Below are 15,048 nucleotides of genomic sequence, written 5' to 3'. Positions count from 1 at the left end.
AAGATTAAGTAACTTACTAAAATGCTGAAGTTGGACTTTAAGCAAAAACTTTTTCTTTTGATACATTGTTAGCTTTCTTGAAAATTACTTATCGACAAAGTTTAGAATTCCTATAAAATAAAAAATATTTTAAGTGTATTATTTTTTTTTAATACTTAAAGCTGACTTTTTTTAATAAAATTATAAAACTCCATATATAAAAAGATAATTTTACTTCTGAGAATGAAATGTGCATATAATAGAAAAATTAGTTAAAAGTTTTCAAAGTGCAATGACAGGAAATGTTCAATTTACCTTAGAAAAATTATCCATTACAACTTATGCTGAAAAAGCTCATTGTAATTTATTTGGTTTAAACAAAATGTACTAAATTAACTATAGTACATTATTGCTTCATGTTAATGCTCAAGCTTATTTTTTAGATCCAAGTAATTAAAGTCTTATAAATTTTTCTTTATTTTTATTTTTAAATGATCACACTTATTCTAAATTATACAAATTTTGATAAAAAGAGCTTAAACTAAATCACACCGTTGATAAAACGTTTTGTGGTGTATGACTCGATGGGTTTTGTACACCAGGTCTCTTGACCAATATTAAAATTACTTTTGTTATTTTCCCGACAACATGAAATTTTAGAAACAAGTATTTTGAATAAAAATACTTTGAAATTTCTAACACTGTTGATTCACCAAGCTTTGCAAAAATAAAAAACAATGTGTTTAAACTACAAAATCTAAATATTTAAAATTAATTCTAAGCCTAGTTCTTTTCAGTTTTATAAATTTACATTGAATTCATATATATCACTATTGTAATATTTTTTAATATTTTGAATACTAAAAAAAAACAATAAAAATTGTACTTACTAAAGATAGCTTTTAAAGATTTGAAGTTAATCGTTTGCTAATAATAGTAAGAACAACAACAAAAGCAACAAAAATAATATTTAAAATAATTATCCTAATAGCAATAATAATAATAACAACAATTTAGATATCGAACCTGGTTTTAAAACCAAGAACAATGTAAGTAAAAATTGTAACGGCCGTGAGTCAAATAGAGTAAATTGCCCATTACAAGGTAACTGCCTAATTAAAAATGTCGTGTATAAAGTTCGTGTTGAATATGTTTTTAGTTGACAAATTTAGTTAATTTTTGATAACAATAATAAAAGTATTAGTGATAATATTAAAAATAAAATTTACGTTGGTTCGACAGGAGGTCATTTTAAAGACAGATATAATAGACATAAGTATACTTTTAAGCACGTAGATAAAAAGAACAGCACAAGATTGTCAGATTTCGTTTAGCAGTATTTTGACAGGCATGGTACCAAACCAGAAATGGAATGGAGCATCCGTCACTACGCCAACAACAACATCGGTGGTGCGAGCAAGATCTGCCAAATATGCAACCTTGAACAAATGGTAATTGTTGTAGAAGATAGTAAACAATTACTAAACAAAAGACGTGATATTTCTAACAACTGTGTACATAACCGACGGTTCTTATTCAAACAATATCTTGGCGCTTTCTCTCCTTTCACTTTTCTTTCACATGAACAAACACACACTTACTTCAAATATATTGGTTGTATATCCTAAGTTAATACATAATTGTTATTTATATACTTATTTTTTAAACAGTTATTTTTATGTATGTCACTTTTCATTCTCCAACCCGATTTTTCCCGTTTACACAATTATATTATTTTTCATGCTCCTTTATGTGTTAAGTTCCAAGTTTAACTAGAAGTCTGTATTCAAATCACAGATAAACCGTGCTTTTTTACCAATTACCCTACTAAGCTCAATGGATCGGTGAGAGGTTTTTTTACTGCAGGCTTATGCTCACCACATAACCACTAACAAGTGTACATCATTTCTTATTGACTGTAAAGTTTTCTTTTTCATTTTCAGCTCATTATAACTTTGATTAAAGTTGGGTATGCAACTCGATGACCGAGACTTCTTTTTGTGTATCCAGGTCCTTGAACCAAAAAAAATTGAGCAATTTTTCGTTTTTGTTCAATAAACCACATTTCGTGGCACTTAAATTTAAATTTATTAATTAATTAAACAGTAACTAATGGTTGTTGTTCAACTTCCTTTTGTTTGTAAGAGATAGATTTATTAACATATCTTAACTACATTTATTATGTATTTTAAAGACTTGCGAAAACTATGTTTAATTAACGTACCCAGCTGTTTTTTCTAGACATAAAGAATATATTATCTATCTTACAATGCAAGGTAAAGAAACTTTTTAAATGTTAATGTATTAGAACATAATGTTATGAAGTAAATAACAATTAAATTTTTGAATACTTAACGACCGTTTAGTCATATGAATTAGTATTTCTTCTACATTCATGTGATTAGTTTATACTTTGACTTTTTGTTGATTTTTTTTTTTATTTGTTATAACTTATATTTAATTAGAAATACTATATGTTTTTATATTAGTCGGATTTAATATTGTATCTATTATTAACCAATAATCTACAATAAACTATAGTAATTATTCTTATTTTAAATAAACACATATATACACCTACTTTAGCTTCTATTCTTTCCTTACAGTATTTATCTTTTACAGAGGTCTGTTGAAGTGTGTTAACTTATTAATACAAAAATACATATCTTAGTTTACTAAAGAAAGAGTACTGTGTAAATTTGTAATTATTACTTACTAAAGATATATATTTATCATATAGCTATGAATAGTGTGATTTATTGTTCAAATAAGTAAAAAATACTTCCTTAGCTTGTAAACTTCCTTAATGAAAAAATATTAAGAAAAATTGCTAATCATTCCTTCAAAAAAAAATTTCTAAAGCTTCAAATAAAAACTAAAATAGTTTGAGAGCATTTATATTTTGAGTATAGACCTGGTTGAGTTAGAATTAAGATGGGAAATGGATCTCTATCAGTAGTTTAAGTGAATTTTCTACCTACCTAATTTTAGTATGCTAAAAACTGTGTAAATCAAGCTCTAATAACCTTAATTAAGAATAACATGGAAACTCTAATTGCATTAATTTTACTCATTAACAATGTCATATATCTTTGTTAGTACTAGGGTCAGTGTACAAACGCATATCTTTTGCACTTTGTAAGTTTAATTTAAGCACTATACAAAGACAATAAGCTTTACTAGTAAATTGTGCTGTACATGTTTTAACTCTTGGTTCGACCTAATTCTGACTTCAAACAATAATCTTAATCCATTAAATTGATGAAAAAATTATGAATTCTTAATTATGAAAATATCTGTATACAAAACAAACATTCTAAATTCACAACAAGTTTTTCCTCAAACACTAGAAAACAAAAACGCAAAAATTTCAAGTCATTAGCTAGTATAACAAATTAAAATTAATGTATATTGAGAGTCTGAAAATATTTATATATCTTTTTCACTTGTTGTGAAGCTATAAAAAGGTAATATCAATAATTTTCACTATGTTATGATATCTTTACAATAGATCAATAAAAGCAACTGGATTGATTTAAAACATTTAAATACCACTATTTGTTTAGTTTTTAAATGTTGTTTTAATTTGAAATTGTGTTTTCAATTTCAAATTATATAACCTTTTTACACTTTTAACGTTATAAAAAAATAAAAAAACACTTAGATTGTACGACTAGCCTTATATACAAAACTAACCTTATTTACTAGAGATATCTTAGCGGGTTGCTTCACTTTTAAAAATACTGAACTTCGTCTACATCAGAAATTGTAACAATACAACCATAAAATTAGCACTTAATTATTCTAATATGATATAAAACGGTTTAGTTCAGTAAATAACATTTATCTGCAAACAGTTCTTTGTCCACACATATGACTAAGTAAGTTATTAATACTATTTCTTTACATTAAGTATGATAGGCATTAGACCTTCAACACAGTTAGAATGACTAAATACGTGTTTTGACCTTCAAGTCAGTCTTCTTATAGAGTATCTTAAACAAAGACGAACTATTAGAATTGCTTTATACATTATTCGTTATTAATATTATTTTTGGGTTTAATTCCTTAAAGCAGCGCTGAACGGTTCGATGATGAACTCAAAATTTTATGTTAAAAAATAAATTTAGTCAGGCCAACGATTATAAAAACTTAACCTTCTCAGATTTTTCAGGCAGGAGTCTTAGTTGTTTAGTACTATATAGATTAGATGTGACATGTTCAACTATCAGGCTAGACTAGGGGTGGGCAACGTTTTTCAACCAACGGGCCGGATCCGGAAAATTTTAGTCTTTTTCAGGCCGCACCATTTCGAATCAATGAGTTACCGGATTCAGCCAAATAATGACTGTTTTGATCTGAATCCAACTGGAAACTAATTTATAGTCAACATACGGATCCAGTAGAGTTCTAATGTAAATAAAAGTTTCGGATCCAGCCGGAATCTTAATTTTATTGATACAGTTGACCCCTTTTTTTTAAATCCTTCCAATTAGAAAAACTAAAATGTAGATTGTGACATGTCAGATGTTTATAGAATGTCTATAAATAGAATTGGCATTGAAATTGTACGCATGTAAAACATCGTACTTGAAAAACACTTTGCTTAGGGTAATTTAAAAAGAGATATTATATCTAATTTAAAACAAATTGGTATAGTTATTAGTACACATTAATCTATAAAATAATTTTTTAGCATGTTTTTGAAGTCAAAATCTTACAGTTTCGTTTTAAATATGGTACACGGTTTTATAAAAAAAATTTAATTTTGACCCTTTGCGGGCCTGTAAACTTGCTCGCTGGCCGGACCCCATTAAAATTTGAAAAACGGTCGGGTCCGGTCAATGTTACTCTGCAGGTCGGATCCGGGCAATACGATGCCCACCCCTAGGCTAGACCCATGTTTTTAAGCTATCTATTTATAAATTTTAGGGTTTTAGTATTTTATCAATTTATAAGAATTTTAATTAATTCCCCATAATATAATTATTAATATTTGCTATTTATTATTAAGTTCCAGTTAACTTGTTATTTCCAAAAACACTCATTTAGTCTGTTTTACCTTACAAATCTCTAATAAAAATTTGAAAAATATTACCCACAAAAATACTGTTTGTTTAAGACAAAACATAAAACTTTCGTTTTATTTTTGTCACTTCAAATTGTTGTTTTTATTTATGTTATACCTACATGAATCCCTATCTGTAAAGCTCTAGTGACGAATTTTAGTCAACATTTTATTTTTTTTTACCACCCTATCACATAAACTTTATTATATTTGAAACAAGCAGTCTTGTTTTTATTTTTAGGTACTTTTAATTTTTTTTTTCTTGACATACATTTTCAAAGGTTATTTTTAAATTTATTATCTAAACATGCTTAATCCTGAATCAGATACAACGATAGGGTGCATGTAATAAAAAATACAACTTATTAAATGAAAATGAGATTTTTTTTAACTTAGATAGTTCAACAAACTTAGAATAAGTCATTTTTGATAGTCAATTATAAACTAAAATGGACTAATTTTTATTTATTGACTAAAAAGAAGCGAATAAAATTTATCTTCTGACAGCGATGTTGGCCCTACCTCCCTTGTGTTGCTTGGCAACCTTTTGTTTCTGCACTCCGCGGTTGGCGGCCTTCTTGGTGGCATCAGATTGCTTCTTTGCTTTTGCGGCCCTGTAATTCAATGTGTTTAAAAATTTTATATTTTTCAAGTAAAAATTTAATTTTAAAGTATTATGATACTATTTTCAGATAACTACTCAAGTATGGTTAAAATATATGCAATAGATATCTTTAATAGCAGGAATACTTTTGTAAGCTAAGTCAGTTGAACACAATTATTTGAGTAAGAGAATTAAGTTTTAAGATATATTTAATTTTATATGGGATAACATATCTAAGAAGTTACTTAAACTTTCTTTCTTTAACATAATTTATATTAATTTTTTTATTAAATAATCTAAAATGATTGATAGTTTGATTATAATCAATTTTTACATTGAAAAACAAAAAAAAAATTTTAGGCGATTTGATGCAATCAAAAGTGTACAAATTGAAGATTGTGTAAGTACAATATTTTTACGAAAACTGAACAAAAATTATTTAATTGGAAAAAAGTAATTTAAGGGTTTCAAAATCATAAAATCATTTGTTAAATGACTTTAACCTTATTAAAAAAAGTTTTAATATCAATCAGAATTAAACAGTTAAAAAAATTTTTTAAATTCAAGCATACTGCTATAAAACACTTTTTTTTTTTAAACTGGTTAATTTACAATTACTAGTTAATTTATAAAAAAAAACTATAAAATTCTTTTAGTAGATAAACATTTCACACAGACTTAATATTTTAATTTTAAATGTATACATAAGTCTGTTTGAAACTTTGTAGTATAAAAAACACCATTTATAATAAAATTGGAAAACATTTCAAATTTAAAATAAACGTTTGCTTAATTTAGAAAATTAAGTTATGTGTTAATTTATTATTTTAAACAAACTCTACAAATTTAAATTGATAACATTCTTTTTATCTTATACAAGAAACATAAATTTTTAAACAAATTCACAAACTGTATTCAAATACAAAATTAGAAGTAACTTTAGTACATAATGCCTAAAATACAATATTTAAAACAACGCATACTTGACAGCCTGGTCTCTCTGGGCCTTCCTGATCTCGGGCTTCTGGTTCCTCTTGGCCAGAATTTCAGTCCACGATGAACCTTGGATGGCGCGGGCGTTTTTCTGGTTGCGCCTGGTGCGGCGTTTGGAAACCTCGACCTGAATTTAATACTATGTTGAGTAATTTTAGTATTGAATTTAAGGTAGAAAACTGACTCAAATTGTATAATAACTTTAAAGCTACTTAAAATGTTTTATTACATTTAACTTTTCCTGGTCTAATCTAAATATCATTATTTCACATGTGCATGGTTGCCACTCATCAAGCTAAGAAAATTTTCCTGACTTTTCCTGACTTTTTCCTGACTTTTTACCAAAATTTTCCTGACTTTTCTAAATCAAGCTCTTAAATTAAACTTATTCTAAAATACATAATCTAACACTTGAAACTATATAAAGCTTCCAATCTAACTTTAATACAGGTTATAAACAATAGTTTTTTGCTGAATTCTATCATCAAACTTCAGGTAAAACACTTCAACCATCTGTGTATGATTGATGCTTGTAATAAACAGCCCTATAAGCAAAATACTTGTATTATTACCTTATAAACACAGCTTGTCTGAAAAAAGAAACATTTTTTTAGCAAATCCTAGCATAAATGTATCTAGATAAACAAACGACATATAAGGAACATTTTGCAGTTTATTAAAGGATATTTTACTAATTTATACCAGCTGAAGGCATTGGAAATAAATTTAAATATTTTTGTAAATTTCTAGGAAAATTTTGGAATTTTTTTCTGACTTTAAAGGACTTTTAATTAACTTTTACCACTTGAAGGCTTTGGATAACAAGGAATTTTGTAAATTTAAACTGACAAAATCTGACTTTTTTTTTTTATCAAATTTCCTGACTTTTCCTGACTTTTTTTCAAAACCCCCCATTTTTTCCTGACTTTTCCTGACTTTTGTAATTTTTTCAAATTTTTCCTGACTTTTCCTGATTTCCTGACTTTTCCTGACCGAGTGGCAACCCTGCATGTGTCAATTTTTTAAAATTCCATGTTTGCTGGTGATTTTTGTTCAAAATTCCAGATTTTTATATAAATTGTCAAATTGTAGAGGTCCAGGTTTTTTGACAACCCCTGGTGGTGATAATGTGTAATTAATATTTATCATCAATTTTTTTTTAATTCTTTTAAATAAAGCAAGTTAAAGGAAGAGTTAGATTCTCGGAAATAATTGAAAAAATCTTCAAATTGTTACATATTTAACACTGCAATAACTATAATTTTTTACATTTTTTATTTTATTGACATGTGTTATTTTTTATTGACATGTGTTATTGAATCATAGAGAAAAGTTTGGTTATTAAAACAAAAACTATAATGGAAAAAAAATAATATATAATTTAATTTTTATAATTTTTTACATTATCTGCATTTCTTTCATTAGTTTATCAACTTTTTTAATAATTAAATTCCCTACAACTTAAATTTACCTCAAAGGTTATTTTAAACTTAGCTAATTCAAAACTTTTAAAGAAAACTTAATTTCAAATGTCTATTCAAGCAGTGAATTTTTTTGTGTAAAACATCTTACTTTAATACTAAAGTTGTTTCTTGTGATCAAAAGTAATGTTATTAAGCGTAAATTGTACATTAGTAGTACATACCATAAAAGTCAACTGTTTATAAGTCAAGTGTGCAGTATATTTTGTACTATATATTTACAAGTCATTCTTTTGGTACTATAGTGTAATAATTTTTGATTGAATTAAATAATATAATACTTTTGCAAGAACTTTTTTTTTTACATATAAATAAAATATTTTCAAGTAGACCTTGTCTTTTGTGATATACATGAATAATAATCAAACCCACCAAAAATATTATCATGACATAGTGTCTATTTATCTTAATGATGTGTAACAACAGTTTTTATAAACAACAGCTTTTCAAGCTTTAGGCCCCACAAGTATACGTCTTGTTGTAGTTAAATAGAGCTTATTTTGAGATTTTAAAATAACCATTATTTTAGTTTTACCATTTGCCTTTACTGAAAAGCTAAAATTAAATACTAATAAGTAGTTTTTTATAGTAAAAACTTCATAAGTATTTAGATTTTTACAGTTTAATAAAATGTTTAAAATAAAACAAATAATTGGATTTATTTTTTAATGCCTGAAAAATTTGCACAACAATATATCTTTTTTATTTCTTAAGCAATCAAATCTTTGAGAAATGATCCGTGCACTTAAAAAAAATGATATTCTAACAGTTTTCAAAACCTAAGCATTTCATGACCAAAATTTAAAAAATACACATGTATTTTTTAGATGTTTTTGAATGTGAAAATTCCCACATGTAGATTTTAATTTAATATAAGCCCTGAGAAATTTTGAGTACAAAATGCTGAAATATAATTTATTATTTGTCTAAACTAATTTCAACCTTTAATGAAGGCTATTGATTTTTCCAACAAAGTATTGTTTTATAACAAATGCTAGTTAGATTTTTTCAATCTGTAATAACCTGATGCTAGCAAAGTTATAAATGTTTCAACGGCATTACCTTGTAAAAAAGTGCTTTTTCCAATGACCTTTAATGAAAATAAACTTTCAAAACTTTCCAAATATTAGATTATTATCAAATTAAAGTACAATAGAATAAAAACGTGAAGCCATATATAAAGCTGTGCAAAAAATATATATTTTAATAAAACTAGAATAGTCTATTTTAAGTTTTCTGGGTTTCAACTGTTAGAAAAAAAGTTGCAAGGATATGTTCAATCAGTAAAACCAAAATAAACTTGTTTTTTGTACCAACATAAATTTGTTTGAAAACACAGAAATATCATGTAAATTGTTAAAGTCTATGTTACATGTATGAACAAAAATTTTAATGTGGCTACAACAAGTATATTAGCAGTATAAAACATTCAAGAACATTGAAGTTAACAGTATTAGATACATAATAAGACCTATTTTTAGGATTACCAAATGTTTTTTGCAAACTTTCTCCAGGTTTTAAAAATTACACCTTTTAAGTTCTATTTTTATTTTAAAATTAAGTTAAAGGTAAAAAACTGTTAAATGGTATAACGTCATTGGAATGATATCTAAAGCTTCTTTAAATATTTATTTGATAATAAAAAAATTGATGATGCCAAAAAAATTATCTATATGCAGGATTGCCACTCTTTTGATTCAAAAGATCTTCCATGAGTGACCAGAAACTTCTCTGAGTAACCTTAAAATTCCTAGAGTTATTTTCAAATCCTTAAGAATTTTAATAACTAATACCTCATATTAATTTTAAAAATATCAAAGAAATGGCAAGACTAAAAAATTTCTAAATAAGCAGTTAATATAATAAATAAAAATTAATTATTGTAAACAAAATATTGAAACTGGATCAACTAAATTTCATTCTAGATCTAGAAAAAAATTCCTTGAGATTTTTTGAAAAATCTTATAAGTCCCTGAAATTTTAAAAATAAGTCAAAACTTTTTTTTATGGTAAATAAACATTAGTCTACCCCTTACAACAATAAACAAAAACTGCCCTTAGTTTCCCTGAGTTTAAAAAAAAATCAAATTCCCTGAGATTTTTTATACTTAAAAAATTCCCCGGGTTCCCTGAGTGTGTGGCAACCCTATATATAGTAAGATTTTTTTAATCAAATTCCAGGGTTCCCTGTATTTTTTATAGCATTTATACTAAAATTAGCATGACAACACCACCACATAAACAGAATTAAGTAAAAAGTATTTCAACAATATGTGAGTTTTAAAATATAATTTATAAAACATAAACAATTCACCTAATTTTACTTTGTGTAAAACAAAAAATTCAATCTCATAAACATTAATATCATACCTGGGTACCCTTCTTGTGTTTCCTTCTGTAAAGAACAGTCCATGAGATTTTACGTGGGTTCTTCTTAGCTAAATGAAGGGCTTCACATTTGGCAGAGAGCAAGTTGTAGCTCCTGTTGTCAATACGGATCATTCTTTTGCCATGGCCAGGGTAGATTTTCAACCCACTGAATTGACACAAGACTGTGGTACTAAAAATAAAAAGATAAATATTAAAAATTACTGTAGTTAACAGAAATTAGTGCGGTTTAGTAAAACTTTTATAATTTTTAGCTATGATTAATCCAAGTTTATACATACAAAGAATTTCACCACTATATGTATATTATGTGTTGCTGTTTAAATATTATTTTTTAAGGTATGAAAATTTTTAAACTCTAATTAGTGTATTTCAAACACTAAGTAAAATACATAATTACTGTTGGAAGTATTACTACTTTAATCAGCTTGTAGAAAAATATTCAGGATGCGTGAGTAGACATAATTAAATATAGTAAAAATAAAAGTAATTTAGTATTTGATCTATTGGACTATTTTATATCAATATTTTGGTTCTTGAATCTTAGTAGATGAGTTAAGACACTTTAAACATTTTTTTTTACTTTTTTTTTGCCAACAAATAAAAATATTTGGTGGGAGATATTTTTTGGAAGAGTAGAACTGAAGAGTAAATGAACAATTTCAAGTGTGGATTTTGTATAAATAGAAATTTGTTTCCCGTTCCTTAAACTAGTAAAAAAAGGTTAAGTGAAACTTGGGCTATTAAGAATTTATTTTAACTCTTCAGAGCAAACTTTAAAAAGCTAAATGTCCACAGGTACTATTCTATTGAAAATTCTGGTCATGGAAAATACTTATAAATGATTACTCTCAATCAGTTTTAAAATTTCTCACCCATTTTTATTAAACATTAAAATAGTTTTATCTTACCAATGTAAGAGTTAAAAAAATTATCTTTTGGGTTATGATATTTTAACCACATACTCTATATAATCAGCTAGTTAAGAGGTAAAATACCTCCAGTACAAATTATATAACTATGCTGTGATAAGTAAATGTTGCTAGTTAAAATGACAGGTACTTAGTTTGCTATATAATTTATTAAAGTGATGAAAATTCTAATAAAAAATATTATATTTATAAGTGTGAAGAAATCATTATGTTCAGTACAGTGAAATTACTTGTAAATCTGAATTAAATGCTAGTTATAGCAATTTATTATAGTATATATATCTAAATTTATAACCTTAAAATGGAAATACCCAACAGGTCATTGAGCTATCTAAGTATGTACATAAAGTACAACATCACTAATTATTAAATATCTTATGTTTTACTGAGTTGTAGTAATTATTTGCAACATTTATAAAATATTCAAGCTAAGGTGAAGATTAAGCTATTAATTAATATCATATGTATGCTATTTTAAGAGTAAATAAATTTAATATTGAGTATTATTTTTATCTAATTGATTATACAGGACTTCATTTCAAACTGGGGCCATTTTACCTTAAAACATTTATAAAATGGAAAAATATTGAATTTAAAGTAACTAATTTTAACTTTTATTCAAAACTGATTGAAAAAGTTGACTTAAAATATTTCACAAAAATTTTAAAAACTTAAAAAATAAACATTTTCTTTTTTGATTTATATAATCTTTAAATGCTATTAAACAAAATATTTAAATGCTATTAAACAAATTCAAACAAGAATGAAATCTTATTTTTCATGTCATTATATTGTTTAAGGAATTTTTAAACATGAAATTTAATTTTTGATTAAGAAGGCAAGAAAATATGTAACTTATAAACATAAAAGATTATCAGAAAACTATATAGGTTTTTAAGCTTTGGTTATGGATTAAACCATAATGAAGTTTCAGATTAGTTAAAAATTTACATATGATTTATATAAAACTTTAAAATTGGGATACTTTTTAACTCAAAACTTAACATTTAGCATTTTGATGGCTTTAACTGATTTAAAACAAAGTGTGTTAACAAAATTTAAGAGACTATAATATCATTAGGTTTCAATCAATCTATGAAATGGTATAGGAATACTATCAGCAACTTTTACAATTTAAAACTTTAACTAATTTAACATAGTAAAACAATTCTACTGAGTTTACTAAAAAATCTACTAAAAAAATGATATTTTTATATTAACTAATATAAAATTTTCGAATAAAGTTAATTTAAAATTTATTAGTAAAATTATTAACAAGTGTACCTCATCCTGGTTTTAGTTTGTGTAAGAATATTACAGAAAGAAAACAAGTTTAATGAATTTCCAAACTTTGTTACTAAAATGGCTTTTTCGCTTATATATTTCAGTTTTGGCTTTTAGGTGTAAAAGTCTGGTAAACATTGTGTTTAAGTAAACTAGTTTTTTTTAATTTTAGTCAGCAAAGTTGAAAACTGCAAAGAAATAAAGTATTTTTTTCTATTGTTACTTTCTTTTTTTAACAACTACTAATTTTTTGAAAAGTATAGGTTGAATTTTATTTAATGCTCAATATTTATCAACAGAGCTGCCAAACTATCCAGAAGTATAGAATTCTGAATACTGAATGTATAATTAGTTTTTCTAATTAAAAGTTTCATGCTTTACTAGTTTTGTGGCGATTTACTTAAAGAAATTTAGCTACCATGCCTATCAACAACTACAAATTTATTTAAGCTGAATTTACACCATTAAAATATCATTTTAAAGTTTTAATAACTTTTTTTAAGTAAAAACAATTAGAGCTAAACTTTTTTTTTTGATTTGTTTTAAATAACCTTTCGCTGATATTTTAGCATAAAATCTTTATTAAACTTTAAAATTTTTACCAACTTCATTATTTTAACTTTTTTTGAAGTTTTGTTTTTATAGTAACCTAGTTAATTTATTGCTATAACATAGAAAATATTTTACTTACCTAAAGGAAATGTATTAAAAAAACTTTTAAGCAGAACATTAATATTTTTCTCGAGCTAGTAATTAAATAGTACGAAAATTAGAGCTAGTATATAAACTGGTTAGCTTACAAAAAGTGTTTTAATGATATGTTTAGTTTGTTAAACGACGAAAAATACGCTCAAAATGTTTGGTTCTAGGACCTGGTGCACAAAATAACTTTTCGGTTATCGAGTCGCACACCACGGATACCTTTAAACGTCTTATCCAGGACTAATTAGTATATTTTTTATTGAACGATGAAAACATACACTCAAAAAAGTGATCTAAGGACCAGGTGTACGAAAAAAACCTTTCGGTTATCGAGTCGTACAGTGTACGACGTACACTACATGCTTTAACAATTTCTTACAAGCTAAAAAAAAATAGTCTAATATTTTAAACTTTAAAAATTTAAACAATCAATAAAATGAAATAAAAGAAAGAAAAGTTAAAAGAAAATTACCAAGATTATGTGTTTACTTAGAAAAGTCTATCACATTGTACTCAAAAACATGTCTAATATTAAAATAAAAGGAAAAAAAGTTTAAGCCTAAAACTTACAAAATTAAAAATAGAAATAGGTAACATTTTTAGACCTTAAAAATTAACTTTAATTTATAAAACGAGGTGTAAATCATACCAACATCAGACATCGAAAGTACTTGAATTATAGGCCACAATTTTTTTAAACAAGTTAAAAATGTAATAATGGAAATACTTTTGTGTTAAATTTTATCAGTACCATATGCTTAAAGTTTAAATTTTTTAAATAACTTGATTAAAACACTTAAAGAAGTTTATATTTAAGTACATGAATAAAAATTTATGAAATTTAAAAAAAGGGAAACTAACCATAAACTCAATTTAATTTTTGTAAATAATAATGTTGAAATAACCACTGTAACATTTACACACTATGCACTTGATGAGAAAAAACAATAAGAATGTATATAATTGTAGTCTGAAAGTATAATAGTATATAAAAATTTAAAAATAAAAATATAAGTATAAAAGTTGCAACAACAAATTTTCTTCAACTTCAATTTTTTTTAAATATTTTCTTAACCTAAAAATGTAACTATAAAGAAACAAATAATATTAGCAAACATAAAAAAAAAGCTTTTTAGTTTTCCTCAGAAAATTAGATTAATATATTATAAGTTTACTTGAAACAGTAATCTCAGCTTAGTATTTATTCATATACTTAATTTTCTATTAAAATGTACATCTATCACTAAATTTTGAAATAGGCTTTAAAATATATAAAGAAGTCTGTAAATATTTTGAAGTTAATTCAAAATAGTGATCTTAATTAGTAATTAAAGGAATAGCCAAATAGAAAATGCTGCAATTTAGACAGAACCACTCCTATTGTAACCAAAAAAGTCATTTTTGAACTAAAGTTTTGGATATTATAAGACTACTATTATTAACTCCGTCCTGGACAAGACATTAGAAGATATCCGTGGTGTGCGACCCAATAACCGTAAGGTTCTTCGTGCACCAGGTCCTAGGACCAAATATTTTGAGCGTATTTTTATCGTTCAATAAACTATACAAAAGTAAACAAATAAATAGCAATGATCACTTACGACCTTGATAACCACT

General features: G+C 25.5%; 1 protein-coding gene across 1 annotated transcript; it reads right to left on the bottom strand.

Annotated features, from left to right (window-relative positions):
- Positions 1-5,492: 5,492 nt before the first annotated feature.
- LOC145841760 (large ribosomal subunit protein eL24-like) lies at positions 5,493-12,782 on the bottom strand. The gene is made up of 4 exons (XM_082949115.1): positions 12,730-12,782; positions 10,496-10,685; positions 6,635-6,771; positions 5,493-5,661 (listed from the first exon to the last, which is right to left on the bottom strand). Exons 1-4 carry the CDS (start codon positions 12,732-12,734, stop codon positions 5,541-5,543), a joined length of 453 nt encoding a protein of 150 aa, XP_082805241.1. The 5' UTR covers positions 12,735-12,782; the 3' UTR covers positions 5,493-5,540.
- Between the last annotated feature and the right edge of the window lie 2,266 nt (positions 12,783-15,048).

The sequence above is a fragment of the Thalia democratica genome, chromosome 7 (genome assembly GCF_965202585.1).
Source record: "Thalia democratica chromosome 7, ktThaDemo2.hap1.1, whole genome shotgun sequence".
NCBI classification, from domain to species: Eukaryota; Metazoa; Chordata; class Thaliacea; order Salpida; family Salpidae; genus Thalia; species Thalia democratica.
Note: the sequence above shows the minus strand (reverse complement) of the source record. Positions and strands in the feature narration are given on the sequence as shown.

What these genes read in the sequence shown, in the direction of transcription:
- LOC145841760 (XM_082949115.1), bottom strand. An exon ending in AACACAAGAAGGGTACCCAG is followed by an intron (nt 6,772 to 10,495) that starts GTATGATATTAA and finishes TATTAAATTCAG; the next exon opens with GTCGAGGTTTCCAAACGCCG. An exon ending in CAGAGAGACCAGGCTGTCAA is followed by an intron (nt 5,662 to 6,634) that starts GTATGCGTTGTT and finishes ATTGAATTACAG; the next exon opens with GGCCGCAAAAGCAAAGAAGC.